This window comes from Falco naumanni, chromosome 8 (assembly GCF_017639655.2).
Source record: "Falco naumanni isolate bFalNau1 chromosome 8, bFalNau1.pat, whole genome shotgun sequence".
Lineage (NCBI taxonomy): Eukaryota > Metazoa > Chordata > Aves > Falconiformes > Falconidae > Falco > Falco naumanni.
The window spans coordinates 58,580,530-58,599,041 of record NC_054061.1 but is presented as its reverse complement, the minus strand read 5'-3'; the positions used below and the strand labels follow the sequence as shown (position 1 = coordinate 58,599,041).

The 18,512-nt window shown below is 48.2% G+C and overlaps 1 protein-coding gene across 1 annotated transcript in view; it reads right to left on the bottom strand.

Moving 5' to 3' along the window:
* Positions 1-16,530, bottom strand: part of TWIST2 (twist family bHLH transcription factor 2) — a 37,919-nt gene extending 21,389 nt beyond the window's left edge. Inside the window, exon 1 of the mRNA XM_040605188.1 lies at positions 15,856-16,530. Coding sequence (XP_040461122.1) covers positions 15,893-16,375 — 483 coding nt within the window. The 5' untranslated portion in view covers positions 16,376-16,530 and the 3' untranslated portion in view covers positions 15,856-15,892. The remainder of the gene's footprint in view (positions 1-15,855) is intronic.
* Positions 16,531-18,512: the final 1,982 nt, after the last annotated feature.

The following is an 18,512-nucleotide window of genomic DNA, read 5'->3' as shown; positions in this document are numbered from 1 at the left end:
GCAAGGTGGAGAGATGCTCCCAGGTACAGGTGTGATTTTTAACAAATAAATGCAGTCTTCCATTCAACAGCCATTATCCCTATTCTACAAATGGAAGTGATGAGTGTTGCATCCCTGATCTAGGAAGGTGGTGGTGGAGAAACAAGTCCAAAAGGTGTTTGAGTCTGAATTATTATGCATCAGCACTACGCAGGCAGTTCTGTCTCTGCCCTGAATTTTGCATCTGTGTGCTGACCATAGTGGTGACTTTTTTTTCAAATGCATCCCCAAAATCTCTAGTGGTTTGTGAACCACAGCACTGCTGATTTCAAGCATGCCTAAATATTTAAGGAAAGTCTGATTTATACTGTAAATGCTTGCTCATCATTTTTCCTTTTAATCAGTGCAACTGTTGGGACTCTAAAGCCCCCTTGGCTCCCCCAGTCACTTTGCATGGCTTTTGAGTGATTCTGCTTTAACTGGAGACCTCGGGATGGCTCTGGCCCAAGTGAACTCCTCGAGATCCTTGTGCAGTATTCTCCTGGTGGTACCCTGAGATCAGCAGATGCTGGCCTTTCTCTCAACTCCCACTCAGTGCCTCAAATCCCAGGGAAAGCTCTCCTTCCGCTGCTACACCCTGTGCTTTGAAGACAAAAATGATTCAACAAGATCTAGGGGGTTTGTATGGTTCAGCTGCCATCAAAAATTCACAGGGGTTTCCAAAGCTAAGGATGCCTCTATGATCAGGGTCTTCAGTGCCAGCCCTCTGCACAGCTTCCCCACCACTGATGCATGCATGCTCTGCCTGCATAGTAAGACTTGCCTGCCTGTGGTAAAGCTAATTCTCCCACAACTACTCTCCTCTATAGGCACGTGATGCCCATTTGCGGTTATGCACTGAGCTCTTCCTCAGGTATGCAGCCAGGATGTCCTTTGCCTTCAGCCTGGCGCTTCTAGCTCCAGAGAAGCAGCAACCGAACTGCCTGTGGATAAATAATTTGGGATTGTAATGGATGTGCTGAGTCTGTGCAACCCCAGGGAGTATCTGGGTGCAAATCATTCTCCTGCACAAAGTGGGTGCTGGTGCCCATTGAACCAGAGTCTTGCCATAGGCTTGAGCAGCGTATAGGCTGCATTTTGTGTTGCGTTTTGCTTTTTGTGTTGTGGCTGTGCAACCTCCCTGAGCTTGTTTGGAAAGCTGTTGCTTGCCTTTGCTGCGTTGTACTGCCTGGAGCAGTTCCCGGAGAGCAGTACAGCCTGCTCTCTTCGTTATCTGCTTCACTAATGTGTGTGCCTGCCTCTTTGCCTTTCATGTCTGTTGCTCTTGCTTTTTTTGCTCCCCCCCTCCCACCTTCTTTAGGTCACTTGTTTTGAGTCACTTTTTTTCTTGGTACTAAACTCCACTGCAGGGTTTTCCAGCTTTGCTGCTTTTCTGACTCTGGAGGGATGTTTTGTTCTCATTTGTTTTGCTATTCAGAATACAAAAGGTTAAACAGTTTGGAGAACTTTATTCTGTATTTACTGCCGAGGTAGGCTTCTAAATCAACAGTAGGTCGTGTATTGGAGTGACTCACAGAGCTGCTTAACCTTTTTCCTTCCGTTTTGTCTCTCTCCAAATCTGAAGCACACATCTGCACTTTAGATCGCTGAAAGGAGAAACTGTGAAATGCATCCGAATTGCTGTAGATAGGCTGCTCAGCCTGGCCCCGAGAACAGAGCTGGTTTCCATCTGGCAGTGGTCAGATCCCTCTGGGATGTGAAAAGCACCTAAAAATACAGGGTACTGAGAGGATGTTACGTGCCATGGGTTGACAACCAGCAAGGAGGATGGGCTGGCTGGGCAGAGAAAAAACAGTCTGGTTGCATGTGGATTCCTTCTCTGCATGTGCTGTTTGTAGGAAGGGTCTGTCTCCCCGGGAGGTTACAAGGTGGGCAGGCAACAGGCAAAGGAAAAGTATTAGCTACTGCTTTTCAGAGGGGAAACTGAGGCACCTTCAACCAAAATTGCATGGACAAGTTGGGTCTGACCCAGGAGTAGGTTCAACCTGGCCCCTTCATTTAGGGTGTGGTGGAAATGAGTGCCCCCAGGGTGGGCTATGGGTGCAGGCAGAGCAAAACCTGCTGCCCCCACTGCATCAAATGACCCAAAATAACAAGAGAGCTGCTGCCTTTACAAGTAGCCTTGAGACTCTGGTATAAGCTGCCCCAACAAGGGAGCTCAGCAAGCTGGCCAGAGCAACGCCAGCTGCAACATCCCATGGCACTCGGGGCACCAGCATGTGCAGTCCCCTCCAAAAGCAGCGGTGCAAAAAAGGCTGGAGACAAACAGAGCAGACGGGAACAAGTCGGGGGGGCTCCTTCATCAACCATCATCTCTGCAGAAGCTCTCAAATTGCTGCCCTATGAAACACCCCCTTTCCTAGCAGCCAAGAGTATGGTTAGACACCCCTTTTTCCCTAGCAGCAAAGCAGGGGTGAGACACCTCTGCTCCCAAACAGCAACCCAACCCCCACTTTTCTTCTATTCGACAGTTCTTGGTGATTCTCTTCTAAGAAATCTATGGAACATCCATACTTTTGTTTTTGTCCCTCTCATGTTCCCAGCCCAATAGCTTGACTATGATCCTGAAAGATCTCCTGTGCTGTTTTCAGGTGTCTTGGCTTTAAAATGCAGCTTTTCAGCGGGGGCTGCTGGACAGACTGGCTGTGCTGGGGCGCTGCTGTGCTGCAGTGCACAGAGCCCTGTAGGTACAGCATCTTGGTGGGGCTCAGCTTGTCAGTGTGCACCCCGATCTTTCTATTTTGAAGGAGTTCTGTCCCTCAGTGGTGGGTACCGGCAGCTGGGGACGATGCTCGTCGCATCCTCTGCCCGCATTGTGCTTGTGGAGCTGCTAGTAGGAACAGGCTGCATCCTGGCAGGGGTTTGTCACGCTGGTATGACCCGATCTGTTAGCTGTTATCATGTATTACAAGTTGTGATGACAAAAGAAATATCGCTTATTCAGGGTGCAACCTGCAGCTCCTGGCTGTCAGTCCACAGTATTTTCTGCAGTCACGTACTGGGTATCTGCATCCACTGTGCTGCAGGGCAGCATGCCGTGGTTGCAGGATTAGGGCTTCCCCACAAAAGAGGTCTGGGTGGCTTGAGAGAAGTTTTTCTTGTGTTTAGACCATGAATTACCTTGCTCTTGAAGCCTGCAAATTCTATGAGGTTTTCACTAATGAGAAGACTGCGCTGCATGACCTGCTTGGAGTAATTTTTTAAAAGTGGCTGTTGATATAGGGATGGAGTAAACCTATGCTTGCTTGTTTGGAGCTAATCTAAAATTTCCTATTAAAATGAAGACAGTACAGCTTTAATCAACACTTAGAAAAACAACTGAGAAAGTAATGAGATTTAAAAAAATCCAAACCACCACACTTTTTCTATAGAGAAAGAGTATGTTGACAACTACTTAAGCATCAGCTGGTCAATATGGATGAAAAAAGTTATTTCCAAGAATCTGAGCCACAGCACTTGCAGTGTAGCCTTCCTGTGCCTGCTACACAGGTCTGCCAAACGCTTTTGATCATGAACTGCTGCACAGTGTCAGTGTATACCATTCAGAGCGTCCCCCTTGCCAGACAACAATCTTTCACCTTGAATTACATGACTGGCAAAGCAGCAGGCAGCTGTGACTGCAATGTGGTGGAAGTGCCTCTGATGCCATTTGGCATTCTAACTCTAAATTAAATAACCTGGGAGACTGTTGTCCTGATGATTATCACTCTGTAGGATGGGCTTGGTGCAAAATTTGTGTCCCCCTTGCTTTGTGCAGTGAGACAGCTCCTGGCTGCTCCCAGATATGCCGTGTGCTCCCCGTTAGACATACATGAGATGTGCCCCTTGGGTGCAACCTCAAACCCACCTTGCTCTTTAATATAGTGTATCCTGCCCTCTAGTGCCAGCAGATGCTGAGTCAGCAAGAGCGCAGGAGCAAGCTGTGCTGTGCTCCTGTGGCTTTCCATCTTTTTCTTCAAACAGATCTCTCAGAGCCTGGGAAACTGCTAATTATGGGTCTGCTAGGATAGGCAGAGCTGCTAAATACATTTGTTGCATCATCACGATGTTTGTGTAACGGTTTAGGGACTGGGTACCTCAGGATGGCTCTGGAGCACGCACAGCTCCGGGGAGGTATTTTGTGGAGGAAAATTCAAGGAAAACTAGCTTTATAATGGAAAGAAGGATACACGTGGCAGGCTATGTGAAAGAAGGCTTTGGAGGTCAGAAGGTTGTTTCACTGATGAGCTTAAAAATAAGTCTTGAAGCCTAGGGAGTGCTTGGCTGTCATGCAGGGATAAAACCTGGAAACAGGTCTCCTGCTTTTCTTCTAAAGAAAAGGAGGAGGGAAGAATAATTTTGTGTTTAAAAAGAAATTGGAGAGCCTCTCATCTCATTTTGTTACCCACCCTCCGGGGAGGGGAACAGAGGTTCCCTAGCCATTGCCCAGGACTTGCAGGAATGCTCCTGGTGGAGATCTGCTGTGAGCCAGGCACAGCCCCTCAGCACTCCCCAAAGCTCCTCCACGCTCATCACATCTCCCTTCCTCCTCATGATGTGACCGTTCCCTTCTGCTATTTTTAAGACCCCACCAGGCAAAAGCTGGAAGATTTGTAGTGCAAGGGCACAGGCTGGGCTGGGTCGGTCCCAGCCACAGAGCTGCGAGTGCCTCCGGCCAGCAGGATCAGACCCGCTGGGGCTTTTGCACAATTTCCTGGGTTATTTCAAGCCGTCGGGAAGATCCAGCCACGAAAGCGCTGCCGGGGCCATGAATGGGAGGGGCGGACGGCCTTTTTGTGCACAAACGAGGCTGCACAAAACGGAAAACCAGTTTTGTATAAACTGCTCTCCTCCCCCCCCCGTCCCCTCGACTTGGATCAGAAATGCTGGAGAACAGGGAAGGGGGGGACGGGGGACCAACACAAAACCCAGACCCTGAGAGGTCACCCATAGTTTTCCTCTGATGCACGGTGGAGTGCGAGTGCTGGCGTAGCTGTTAGGGTGGGTTTGTTTCTTTAAGGTGTCTCCCAGAGGGAGGATCAGCAAAATGCAATGTGGCAGCTATGGTAACTCCTCTTGGCTTTCAGCACAGCCCTCGCTGATCACACAACTTGCTAGTGAAGAAGGTACAGCTGTCTGGGCCTTGGCAGGGATCCCCACTCTCTGCTTGCTGCCAAATGCTGTTCCTATTTTTTTTAAAAAAAATCTTAGTTTCCTAAGAAAATGAAAATGGGAGAAACGGCCTCATCTGCCTCAGCCCCATCTGATGCCTCCTAAATTTGCTGGGTAAAGGCTGATGGTTCTACATCCCTACATGGTGCTGCGATGTTGGCAGCCAGGCAGGTAGTGAGCCCGAATTCAAGGGATCCTGTCGTGCTGCGAGATGCTGGGGCTGGGGGGGATGACACCAGGATGAACAGCTGGGGGCCCAGCAGTGCCTGCCGAATGCTGAGCACTCGGGCTGGAGCTGTGCTCAGACCTGCTTTGTCTTTCCCGGTGGGGGCATCCCTGTGCCACAGCCAGCTCACATGCACGCCTGCAAGAAGTGAACCAGCTGGAAGCGGTGGGTTTGCATGGGGACAGAAGCTCTGCTGCATGTTGCACCGCTGGGCCAACAACTTTCCCCAGCCACTTCCCTGATGGTGCCATGGCTGTGGAGCTGCAGGTGCCTCACCAGCTGTGTTTGCACCCACAAAGCACAGTGGAGCGACTCCAAACACCCATGCTCTGAATCATCCCAGCAACCAAATCCCCTGCAAAGCTTTAGGCATCAAGGCCTGACCTGCACTCCCTGCAAGAAGTCCAGGAAACTTTCCTCTCCTCCTCTCCCTCTTTACATCCACCATGGTGGTGCTGGCCCTCACCTTTCAAAGCACATTTTGGCTATGCTGGACTTGTCCCATGGAAAAAGGACCATGCTCAGCTCCAGGATGTGACTACCAGCACTCCATCCTCAGGAGCTTGCCCTGTGCTTGCTGCTGGTACTGCTGCAGGACCACTGCATGGTTCCTATAGCTCATCTTCACCGGGGGTTCCTGCCAGCCCCAAGACACAAATCAGTGGAGCCAACAGCATGGGCAAACACCCTCTGCATGGGGAGGGTGCGGTTTAGATGACTACTTTAAGATGCAATGTTAAGATGGGCTTGTACTAGCGGTGCCCAGTGCAGGGTGCTGCAGCTTGCGTGGATGAGCTGTGTATTTGCATGCAATGGGGAAACGTGCGCCGAATTGCTCCCCTTGAGGTTCTCCAAGCTGCTTCGTCAGGCTGGGTCTGCTGGTGTGATGTGGCAGAAATGCCTGAAAAGTGTCTCGTTTTGAAATATTTTGGCTGCATATGTAATTTTTAAGGATGTGTCTGAAATAAAGAATAGCTGAAAGGCAGACTGATCGGTGCAGTGGATGAGTAATTCAAGGGGGGCGCCTGTGGGCTTCTGATCTAGAAAGGTTTTGTATTTTAACATAATGCGAATGCTGCTAGAGCTTTGTGAGAACTTATGTAGTAGCTTTTAAATGAAAGCTTAAGAAAAAAAACAGCATGAGAGAAGAAAAATCTATCACAACCGATTTGCACAGCTGGTGAAATTATGGCATTAGGAAATAGTGCCGAATGTGCTATGAACGGGAGGGTTTTTTCTGTAGGAGCAGGGGTGAGTGGGCAGATCTAAGAAACTTACTTGGGGCTTGTGCACGTACCTGCTCAGGCATTGTGTGGCGTGTATGAAAACCTGTCTAATTGTAGCAGAAAATGTGCCAGTAAAGACATATAAGAACAATAAGCCGTATCAAAAAAGGGAAATACATTTGAAGAGTGCTTTGAAAGCAAGGTGGTTTTCTCTCTTATTCTGGCATAATTCACGGCTAAGAAATAGCTACAATTTTCAAAGCCACATCCGTTTCCTTAGACTCCTCAACCACTGTAAAATATTTATGTTTTGCCACCCATTGAGAGTGAAAGTATCACCTGGTTTACAAAATAACAGCACTTACGAGTAAAATTTTCAGATTAACTCAGTCCTATTGAAAATCTGTGTTTTGAGCTCCCAATTCACAGCTGAAACTGCTACCCTGTATCCCCAGCCTTCTGGGCACATGGCATTGGCCCAGGGTACCTGTATTTATGTTTCCCTGGTGTGAATATGTAAGACAGTGGTGAGTTACTCTTTCATGTGCATTAAGCTATTGCAAGAAATGCTGATTGCTAGGTTGTGTGGGTTTAAAATTTCTGAGGGGTTTGCTGGAAAGAGATGCCCTGATCTCCCTTGCTCTCGAGGCACAAACTGCACCTTGAACAGTTCAAAACCCTGAACCACCTCTCTGCACCGAAACCCAGATACGAATTTCATGGCTTCTTTACAGGGAAGGTGGTGAGAAAGCAGATGCTTAGCTCTGCTCCAGCTCCCCTCCAACAGCAAACATTTCAGACCCGTATGGTATAAAAGAGAGGTTTCGTGCTAGCAATAACGGGAATCTATTAAACATCCCTTCTTGTGGCAAGGGATGAAAAACCTCTTGCAAAATATCTGGTTATTCAGTGCATAAAACCCCACCGAGCTGAAGGAGAGCTTTGAACGCGGAGATTGCAGGGCTGTGCCTGAAGAATGACGCTTGCAATTAAAGGCAGCAACAAGGACTCAGTGATATTAGAAATTTCCTAAACTTGTCAAGCAAAATAATAAATTTCTTTAACTGATGCAGAATAGCCATCTCATCTAATGTGTAAACCTACACATTAATATATTGTATGTATAGATTTCTTTTTTTTTAAAGACACTGCTATCTCATCTGGCCTGCTTTTATCATGGGTTTTATGCCCTGATATCTTACTGGGAAGTTTCCATGGCGGTGACTCCCAGGTACTACCAGAGGCACTGCCGTAGCTGAAAACTCTATGCAGATGCTCTTGCATGGGCTCAGTCCTTGCCACCCACCCCACCATGGCATCCGCTGGTGGCTGGTGTGCCATAGCTCGCGGGGCAGGCTTGCCTGGCTCTTTGGGGGGATGCAATTTGGTGTGTACGTGGCATGGAGGTAGTACTGGGCATCCTGGTGGGAAACATGTGAAAGGGATAAGGAAACAGGTGCTCAGTTTTGAAAAGCTGTTTTTCCTAAACTAACTCCTGCTGTTGCTTCGACTGTGCCCTAGATGTTTTTTTCCTGGGAGCCCTGCTATGCCTGCAGCAATGCCGGTATGAGGGTGTATCGCTCACATCCAACAACGTGCTGCCGGGGAGGATGACACCCTTGTGCTCAGGGTGGGTGGCATCACTGAGCACCCAGGGATGCGGGAGCTCCTCCTCGGCTGCACTGCCTATGCAACCCAGCCTGCAGCACCGCTTTCCCCCACGGTCTTTGCTCTGAATGCCCAAGTAGGAGCTTAAATTTTATATTTTCTTCAATGGGCAGCACTTATATAATTGCTATTGCGTATATGTTGCCCTTGGCGGAGGCGCGCAGCAGGCGCAGTGGGATGGGGCTGTTTAGATGTCGAAAGGAAAGCGGTGAAATGCAGAGGACCAGCAACCAAACAGTGTTTTGTTGCTGGTCCTCCGCATTTCACCACTTCTGAGAGTGAAACGCTGTTTTATTGCTTCTCTGTCCTGAGCAAATTCAGGGTGGGTTTTTTGTGCTGCAGGGCAAGCACACTCCTGACAGCATCTGTGGGGTGATGGCGTGGGGATATCAGGGTGTCACAGTGCTCCCCAGGCATGGTTTCTGCAGAGGGTTTAAAGTTCTTTGTTGTTCTTAACAGGATGGTTTATCTTTAGCAATGACAAATCATATGCTGGGAGCCATATGCCTGTTTGCCTTTCTCCTGAGTCTGCCCTTACTTTTTGTGTTGGTTTTTTTGTTGTTGTTGGTTTGGTTTTCTAACATCCCCATGATTTTCTGAGCTTTCCCTCCCGGCCAGCAATTTCTTCTAACAAGCCATATTACATAGCAAGTTTTCATCATGGTACGCATGAAACATGGTCAGTTTTAAATGTGTGTCTTTGTGGCTGTGTGAGATCTTTCTGAGAGATTAATTTTATTAAGAAGCTTGGCACTGGGGATGCTGGATGCAGGTATATCAGGGAATACCTATGCCACCCAAAACGCAGCTTTCCATGTGAAAGCTTAGCCCTAGCTCCATCCCACCCTACTGAATTTTCCAAGAGTGATCAGCTGATTTTTTTTTAACAGGAGCCTTAGTACAGCTGTGATCCCCCCACATCTCTCTTAGCCGAGCAATTAGGTTTATTTACGTTTAAGCACAAACATATGATTTTTGAAAGAAGGCCCAAACAGCTTAAACCAAAGTCATAATCACAGAAATTACTGCATGAGAATTTTTGGTGCCTAAATTCATCCACAACTTAATTCATACATTTTAAAGTGTGTGTTTGGCAAGTCTAATATCTCTTAAGGAAATGGTAAAGCTGCTTCTTGGGGGTGGCAGTTAACAAGGCAAAACTATCTTATTAGGAATTCAATTAAAGCTAGTACAGGCTTACTGGACCTCTTCCAGTAAATATATATCAAGCTGAACCAGTAGACATCTGTCTCTTCCCCCTCCTCCTTTTTCTGTTTTCTAAGCTGTGGTTAAAAGATGGAGAAGAGAAGATGGGAGGAAGAAGGACTATAGCTCACTTCCAGCTCACCGTACAGCGCAGGGCATAAGGGTTATTTTCTTTTTGACGCCTGATCACTTTTGCAAGCTGTAGGCAACCGGGTCTGCAGAGCTCCCACCCCTTGCCAAAACACAGAAGCCAAAAAAAAAAAAAAAAAAAAAATCCTAAATCACACACAGGGTCTCAAACGGAGCCCCCAGGAGAGGTCTGGAGGTGCCCTGCTGACCCCTTCCCAGGGAGACCCCAGCTCAGGCAGGCTGAAAGCCTGGGTGCTGGCAAACACCCACTGGCAGCCAGTTTGGGAAAGCAGGAAAGCGCCTGAGCTGCCTTTCTGGGCTCAGTTTGGAGTAGATCAAAACACCCTTTCCACCCGAAAGGCTCAGACCTCGGGGAGGGCCATCAAGTGATCAGGGATCTAATGGCCTCTTTGAAACCCTGTGTTTGCAATAGGCTTTATTGAACATTTTTATGGGAGTGGTACCAACAGCCTGTCCCTTCTGCACCCTCCTTCAGCAAGGTCTTCCTGTCTCCAGGTTCGCGATGCTGCTGCCCATGAGGTGATGGCTCATTTTTTTTAGAGGAGAAAGGCTGATTTTTGTCATTTTTTTTTTTTCCTTCCCAAGGGAAAACCCTCCTTACTGCTAAACATTGAAAGCCTCGAGCTCTAAGGGTGACAGATCGCGGAAAAAGTTCAGAGAGAAATGCTCTATTTTACCATTCAACCCCCCAAAGAAAGCCCTGCTTTAATGCAGGAGGAGAAGCACATCCTGAAGCCCCGATGCCCACCTTGCACAGTTGTTCAGGTGCATGCTGAGAAAATCTAAGTGCCAGCAGTGCCAGGGAGGTTGAGCAGAGCCTAATAAAAAGCCCAGCCGAGGGGGTGATTGCTGGAGAGGAGCATCTTTGCTGCTTAACTGGCTCCCCTTGCTGGGAAAAGGACAAGGACGTTGCAAAAGCTGGCCCCAATGGCACAATTGTGCCCCGGCGTTGGCTGGGTGGGCTGGGTCTGGAGTGGAAGTGGTTAAACAGATGGGTATGAGGATAAGGGCTGCCTTGCTTTGATTTATTGGCTGGCTGAGTTAATTTGTTATTTGCGTATGATTAGTTGTTGTTGTTGCTGAGTGGTCATCTTCTACAACTACAAATCTAATTAAATGCTGGGGTGCCTAGAGTTGTTTTTTGGGTTGGTTTGTTTTTTTCCCTGGCAAATATTTCTACTGTTTTAATCCTTGAGAACTAATCATTAATTAGCACAAGGCTGCTAGTATGCAGCTGGAGGACTTCTTGTTTTCCCTCGCCTCTAAATTTGCCGGAGTAAATCATAAGCAATGGTGTATAGCCCTCTCCAAGTCACTTACGGCAACCCACGGAGATGTCTGGTGGGATCGTCAGCTAGCAAGGAGCAGCAAGGCAGCTCGGAGCCAGCTGAGGATCTGGCCCAGTATGTTTTCCATGGCACAGCACTTTAATCAGCTTTTCTTCCCCTTCCTAATCTTCCATGAAGCCGGCAGGGGTGGGGGGAACTGCCTGAAACGTGCGCTTTCCCTGACCAGCAGCTGTAATTCCCTGATTACGTGTGGAGCTCGCTTTGTGCTCGGGGTTGTGGTGGCGTTCCCTTACATGCTCGTGGCCTCATCAAACTGTTCCGACAGCTCTACAGCAAGACATAAATTCTGGAGATTTCAGGCTTGGAGATTTCAAAGTCGTGCTGAACCACATGGAAATGATTCTCAGAGCTACAGCCATAAAAATAATTATATTGCTGGGGGAAAGAGTGACAAGAAACGTCCCCAAAAGAGATTTCAGCAGTGGTTACAGTATCTGTCCTGGCTCTGTAAGAGGCTGCTGTGATCTCCAAGGCTAGTTTATTACCGCTACCTATAACTCTATAAAATACGCCCCAAAAAGCACTGAAGGAAGCAACGTGAAGGGAGCTTGCAAAGGAGAAGCCTTGCAGTCTTCCTCTTTCTTTAATGAGGATGCTTCATATGCTCTTAAAATTAGAGCTCCTTTGCATGGATGACCGGTGTGAGGGTGACTAATCTGGAGACAAATTAGGGCTGCTTAGCTGAAATGTATGCCCTGGCTGTTCCCGTAATGACCCTTCAATGCACATCTCTCCTGATAGGACTTTTACCACAGCCCTGCCTCCAGCAGATTAAGTAATAACATGCCTTCACCGCTCTTCTAAGCGGTCCGTCGGTTTTGATCCAATGTTTTCCCTCCACTGTATGTGTCTCTGAGTCTTTCAGCTCGGTAATTAGTTTATGTGCATCTAGCCCATGGCAGATTGCTTTTGCATGTCTCCTTCTCCAGAGCATTTCCCTTGCACCCTCTCTTTCAAGGATCTCCAAGCCTGAGCGTTTTCTGGCTGACTGCAGTGCATTTGGTGTCTGCCGCCTAACAGATTTCTTCTTTCCCAAGAAAAGACACGAACGTAAACAGAAGATCTAACATGCGCTTTGCTGGGCTTTTAAATGCACTAAGATGAACCCCCACCCCTGCTACAAGCCTATTAATGTAAATACCAAACTTTACAATCCTTCCTGTCAAGGAAATATATTTACATTTTTCTAAGGGTGCGTATAAAAAAAATAGGGCTTTGGGGACAAGAAAGGCTTAGTTCCAATGTGACAGCACCCCTGGTTAGCTGTACTGCTCTCATATACTATAGAATGAGGTTGTTCCCAGGGCCAGCAGAGATAACATCTGTTTGCTTCTTTAAGGACAAAATGAAATAGGATGCTGGTGTTTTATACTGGAAACAGCCCTGGAAGTCTGAAGGGGCAATGGTGAGAGGGTTGCGTATCAAAGGCACACATTGCATGCAGCTTCCCCGCACAAAAAAGGTGGGAAAGGTGTTACTACGTGCCAGTGCCAGCCCAGGGGAGGCAAGGGGCTCATCCCAAGCCCTTCCGCAGCGAGTGGGAAGGAGGAGGTTGCTGACAGACTGGTCTTACTGGCACAGCGATCAGGGCTACATTGTCCTTTGCACTTTGCTGATGCTCCTGACATCCCAGTTGGGTGGGATTTTTCCTACTAAATGGAATTACAGGGGACATACTTTCTTTTCTCTTGATTATTTGTGTAGTTTAAAGCATCCTGAACATTTTGAAGGAAAAAGAGAAAGGTGGCTGTGAGGGAAGGGGCACAGGTGCCGGCGATGAGGATGGGGAGATTTGAGGGGGGGAAGGTTCAGCTTGGCATGTCTGCTGAGACACCTTATTGTGCTAATTGAAGAGCAATGCTGCGCCTGTTTCTCTTGAAACTACCGGAGTAAGTTGTCTGTAATTATGTGGAGCAGAACAGGAAAACCTCTCATGGCCAGAGGAGCGAGCAGCAGTGACCTGCTGGTGTTCGCGGAGGCCAGGTGGCATTTTACCAGTTCCCAAGGCTCTGATTTTCTAATCAAAAAAGCTCCTCTGATTTTTTTTTTTGCAGCTAAAGGGGAACGATCGTTCCTCCAAGTAGAAAACCTTTCCTTGTCTGTCTGTCCCCAAAACCCAGGGAAAAGGGGAGGACGTCTGCAGCAATCCAGCATGAATGGCACTCAGCCTTTCGTGCTCACCCAGTGTCTGCAGTGTTCGCTGCGCCCAAGGAAAGGCAGAAGCTGATCCCAAATTCAGACAGCTATTTCATAAGGGCTGGGGGTTTTTGCTATCAAGAGCGAACGGGCTGCTCCCCTGTAAGGCATAAGAACTCTTCTGGCCAGGACAGACCCATGCAGAAGTCCGTGTCTCACCACCCAGCTAAGTTTGCTCATTTTTAGAGGGTTTTGTGAGGATCTTGTAGTTTGGGGTTTTTTTTTCTGGCAGATGTAATTTTTGTCACCATAAACGATAGAATTTGACACCGCACCACACCAGGCCATTTGTCAACAACGTTTTCAACAGTTCAACCACATGCGTGTGCATGCACACACGAGCGCAGAAAGGAGAGGCAAGGGGGGAAAGTCTGGGGGCTCGGGGAAAGGCGGCCGTCCTCAGAGGCACGCGAATGCAGAGCAAAGAGCCATATCTAACCACTGGGCTGGAAGCAGGGTTACGGAAAAGGTACCGAATGCAGATTCACCCCGAAACAAACCAAAAAAGTGTTGGGTTTGGCTCTATGTCATGGTTTTCTGTGCAGTCTGAAACGTTGCTTGCAATTTCTTTTGGGTAGGGATAAATCCGAGCATCTACGTATAAAATCTGCCTCGCTGGAGCAATGGTAATAATAATTCACCCAAAGGTGGTGGGGTTTTTAAATATGCTTTAAAAAAGCAGGTTTTACTGCTAAAGTACTGTGTGATAGAGAGGAAGGGTTGTATATTAGGTAACAGTTTTTAAAACATCATTGGCTAATGGCAGCACATAATTTGGGAAACAACAGAATAAATGCATTGTTCCATCCCCGCACTTTACTATTCAGCCAATCTAAGCTGCTGAAGAAATAAGTGTTCAGGACATTTTACATCTGTTTTTGACAAGAAGCCTGGGTTTTTGCGTGTGGGTTTAGTTTTTTTTTTAAAAAAAAAATCTATTTGCTGCAGCTTTTTTTACCCAGATTAGCATGGGAAAAGGCACTCTGTTTTATAAATGACAGGGTTTATCCTTTTAAAAAATGACTCTATTTCATCTTTTTTCAGCTGAAATCAGGGCACAGCATGTAGAAAATAGTAACATCAGCAACAGCCGTAAAACCCACAGCAGCAGCGTTACCTATTTAAACTAAACAACAGACAGCTCGTGCAATGGATAGAGTAACAAATTTTTGACCAGCCTAACATTTTGGGGGCTCCCTAGAAGTGCGTGAAAACCTTAACTGCAGGACCAAAGTACAAACCGTTTCAGGATACAAGCGGAACATTTACTTGAAGTGGTTTCTAAAATGGGTTTAAGTCTGCATTTTGCACCACTAGTACATTCGGCTGAATGCTTTTCGGCTTTTTCAAACCAGTTCCTGCAGTTGCATCAAAGTTGTTGTTTTTTAAACAGCCTGTTTATTGCTGCTAAAACAAATATGGATTTGCCTCTCTTAAAAAGCCTAGCCAATGGGCTGGGATAAACTTTCTTTTCGTCCTTAAGGAGCCGATAGTCTGCATGATGAAATTATTTCATTTTACATCACGCGCAACGTTGCGGGGAGGGGGGGTGAATTTCCCTTTTGGGTGTTTGCTTGGCGAAAGGGGTTTGTGGGCTCTGCTTTATGTACCAAGCTCCAGAGAAGGACCGGCTATATGCAAACTCTGGCTGACACAATGCAGAGCTGCTCTGCTTAATTAGCTTGAGATGAGGGTGTTATTAAGGGCCTTCCCCCCCCCCTTCCTTTCTTACTGTTTATTCCTCCCTCCCTGAATATTACAAAAGGAACTGAAGAGGAAGTAGTTTTCCGCTAATAGAAAACGATGAGGAAGGGACTAGTGATGAGAGTAAATAAGAAACTACATCTAACACCAGGCTTCGCTTTACCGGCACTTTGGGGAAGGGAAACTGAGCAAATACAAAAATTTGGCAAAGTTTCTTCTATCTTTGTTTGCTTTTTATTGTGTGAGGGGGAAGGGGCACAGCCTGGGGTTGCAGCCGACATCTGCTGCTCGTTTCTTTTAAGAGAAGCACAACCTGGGGCAAACTCATCGCCTAACCCTGCTCGGGTCCTGCGGACCCCTTGGTCCCCCCCCAGCCAGCAGAGGATGTGGCTGCCCCGGCACCGGGGTTTTTGGGCACAGGCACCCGTGGAGTGGGGCGGCAGCTGTTTCGGATCCCCCTGTCAGCCGGTTGTACTGATCGCCTTTTCCTCTCTTAAAAACCTTCCCCGAAGCAGCGCTTTCTGGCAAATCTCATGCAGCGATGGTTTCCCCCCCATCCCTCATCAGCCAGCTCTCAACACCGGTCCCCTCTCAGCTCCCCCATCCCTGCAGAGCAGAAACATGCTGACTTTTTTTTTTTTTTAAATGGGTCATATCTCATTTTTGCCTGCCTGGAATTTTCTTTTTTCTTTTGAATTTTCACAATGCCGGGAAGCAGGAGGGGGCTAGACACATCTATGCTGTCCGTCTCACCTCCAGGTCACTGGCCCCAAACCCCTTGCCTAGCAGCGTCCCCTCATCCCACCAAGCCGTGCCACCTCTCCATGGGCAGGTTCAAACCCCATGGCAAAGCCGGGCTGGCGAAAGGAGCCACCGGCACCCCGTCCTGCAGCCAGACGGATGCAGAGCATCATCCGGGAGAAGAGAAATCGGTACCTACCCCTTCGGCAGCTGGGCTGGCCTGGCCCGGGCGGTGGCTAGTGGGAGGCCGACATGGACCACGCTCCCTCCATCCTCCATACGGAGAAGGCATAACTCAGCCTCTCGTGAGCCACGTAACTGCAGCTCGTCATCTTACTGTCCATCTCGTCGCTCTGTAGCACCTGGTAGAGGAAGTCTATATACCGCGCCGCCAGCTTGAGGGTCTGGATTTTACTGAGTTTGTCAGAGGGCAAAGTGGGGATGATTTTCCTCAAGGCGGCAAAAGCTTCATTGAGCGACTGAGTCCTCTGCCTCTCTCTGACATTGGCCAGGATCCTCTGGCTCTGCAGTTCTTCATAAGATTGGGAGCTGGGACTGGACTTTTTCCCCCTCTTCCCTGGGTTGGGGCTGCCATCTTCGCTGGACTTCTTACTGTATCTTCTCTTCCTGCCAAATCTCTTTGGCTGCCTTTCCAGCTCCTCTTCACTGGTCCCCAAGCTATCCACAGGGGAAACAGGAGAACTGGAGCTTTCTTCCATGCTTTCTGCAAGAAGGGGAGGGGAAGAGACTTTCCCCCCCTCCTTATGTTATGTGAGTGTGTGTGTGTCTTAAATGTGCTTTAAATTCCTGAGACAGATCCTTTGGAAAAACAGGAGGGCTGCTTTTTTTTTTTTTTTTTTTTTTTTTTTGCTGACCAAACGTTTTCCAGGTTGCTTGAAGGGCTCTTATTTCAAGGACTGGGGTTGTGCAAAAAATTGAGGTCTTGGAGAGAGGAAGTTATTCTAACTTTTTGGAAACTTTAGCTGAGCTCAGTTGCTAAATAGTTGTCAGAAGTGAGGGAGGTGCGGGGCTCCCTCCTGATTGGCCGGCCAGGTCAGTGGGAGGAAAGCTTTTCCCCTGCTAAACTTTCACAGTTTTATGTTACACTTAACTAAAATCTTGGGAATGCACCTCGAATAAAAGATAGCTGGCTGCCACCCCCACCCCCAGAGATGCTGATTTCGCAGCACCCCTCCAGCATAATCCCCTTGCTGGGTGGTTTGGGGGGGCTGAGCGCTTGCAGGATGCATCCAGCCCACGCTGCTGAGGGTCCTGCTCCCAACTCCATGGCCAGGCAGCAGCGGTACCCTGCCCCGGTCGGGGTGCACCCAAGAAGGTGCCCCATTTTTGCAAAATAACACCCTGTTTTGCACCCCCCTGGTGCTGGGAATCTTGCAAACCCCCCTCTGTCCCTGACAGCACCCTGCTCCACAGACCCCCTGCCCTGCAGAGGTGGGATGGGGACCTGCCTCAGGGTCCCAGGGGTGACCCCAGGGTGGCAGAAGTCCCCTGGGGTGCGTTGAGCTGTGGGAAAGGTGGAGGTTCGGGGGCAGCCAGGGGAAGCTCCTGCAAGACTCCTCTTGTGGGGGGCATGGAAAGACCCTCCTGGACTAACCCAGTGGAGCCCAAAATATGGGTCATCTGGAAAGCAGCTTATTTCTATAATTTATAGAAACCCCACGGAGAGTACCCCGGAGAGGCAATGCCGGCCACATAGCCCATCTGCCCGCTATTTTTCTACACCCCCCACTCCCCGTTAAATACTAAATAGTACATTTTTGGGGAAACAAGAGCCAAGGTAGATAGGAGGGTGTCTTTTCCTTCAGACTATCCTGCTGTTGAAATCATGGCATCCCAGCACATAAAAATCGTGGTAGCAGCTCCAAGGTCTCTGATGTATCAAACAGAGATGTCGGATCTCTTTTTCCCCTCCATCACACCAGGGAAAATGTGGGAAAACTCTACTCGCTTCCGTGGCGCTAAGGCAGAGCAAAATCAGATTTGGACCTCTGATTTTAGTTACAGCCCAAATTGCAGGAACAGACGCATTCCTGAGTAGCAAAGATCATGTTTTCAATACGGAGCAGGAAAATAAAATAAAACAATAATAATAAAAATAAATAAGACAAAAGAAACCAGTGAAATGTGGATGTTGTATCAGAAGAATTAGTTTGGAGTGGATTTCTTTGCAAAGTTTTCCAGTAGGTATCAACACTCATTAATGGAAAAAATAATGTCTGGTTTGATTGGAAAGTGTTCCTTGGTAGGAGAAGGAATTTTGGCTTGCCTGGGGCTGACTCCACTACTGGTAGGTAATGTTTATAGTGGAAAGACTTCCCCAGGCAGCCCCTGGGGAGAGCCTGTGTTTGCTTTCAAAAGGAAAGGTTTTCAGGTGCAGCACAGAAGTCGGAAAGCAAGGCAGTTCTGCAAATAGATTTTTAATCCAATTTAAGACCCCGGCGAGTCAGACAGGACGGGTGCCTCTCCTGCTCGCACCCCAAAGCCAGGTTTCCAGAAAGGTTCCGAGCTGGGGGTTGGCAACGGCTCTGCATCTGTGACCTGGTGGTCCATGTGTACAGCGGGCTGGGATGGTGTTTACCAGCCCTGTGGACCCGAAGGCAGAGACCATCCATGGCTGACTTAGGGCAAGCAATGTTTATGCTGGGAAAACCCAAGGAACAGCCCCTCGCCAGCCCCGTAAGTGGAATAAACTGCTATTGATAGTGGTGCCTATGTGAACTGTGCCTCGGAGGGCAAAACACCCCTCATAAGGGGTATTTGGTTTGTACTTGAGGTAATTAGAAGTCTACTCTTTTTAATGCATGAGATCGTTTCCAAGTATTAAGAGAAGTCACC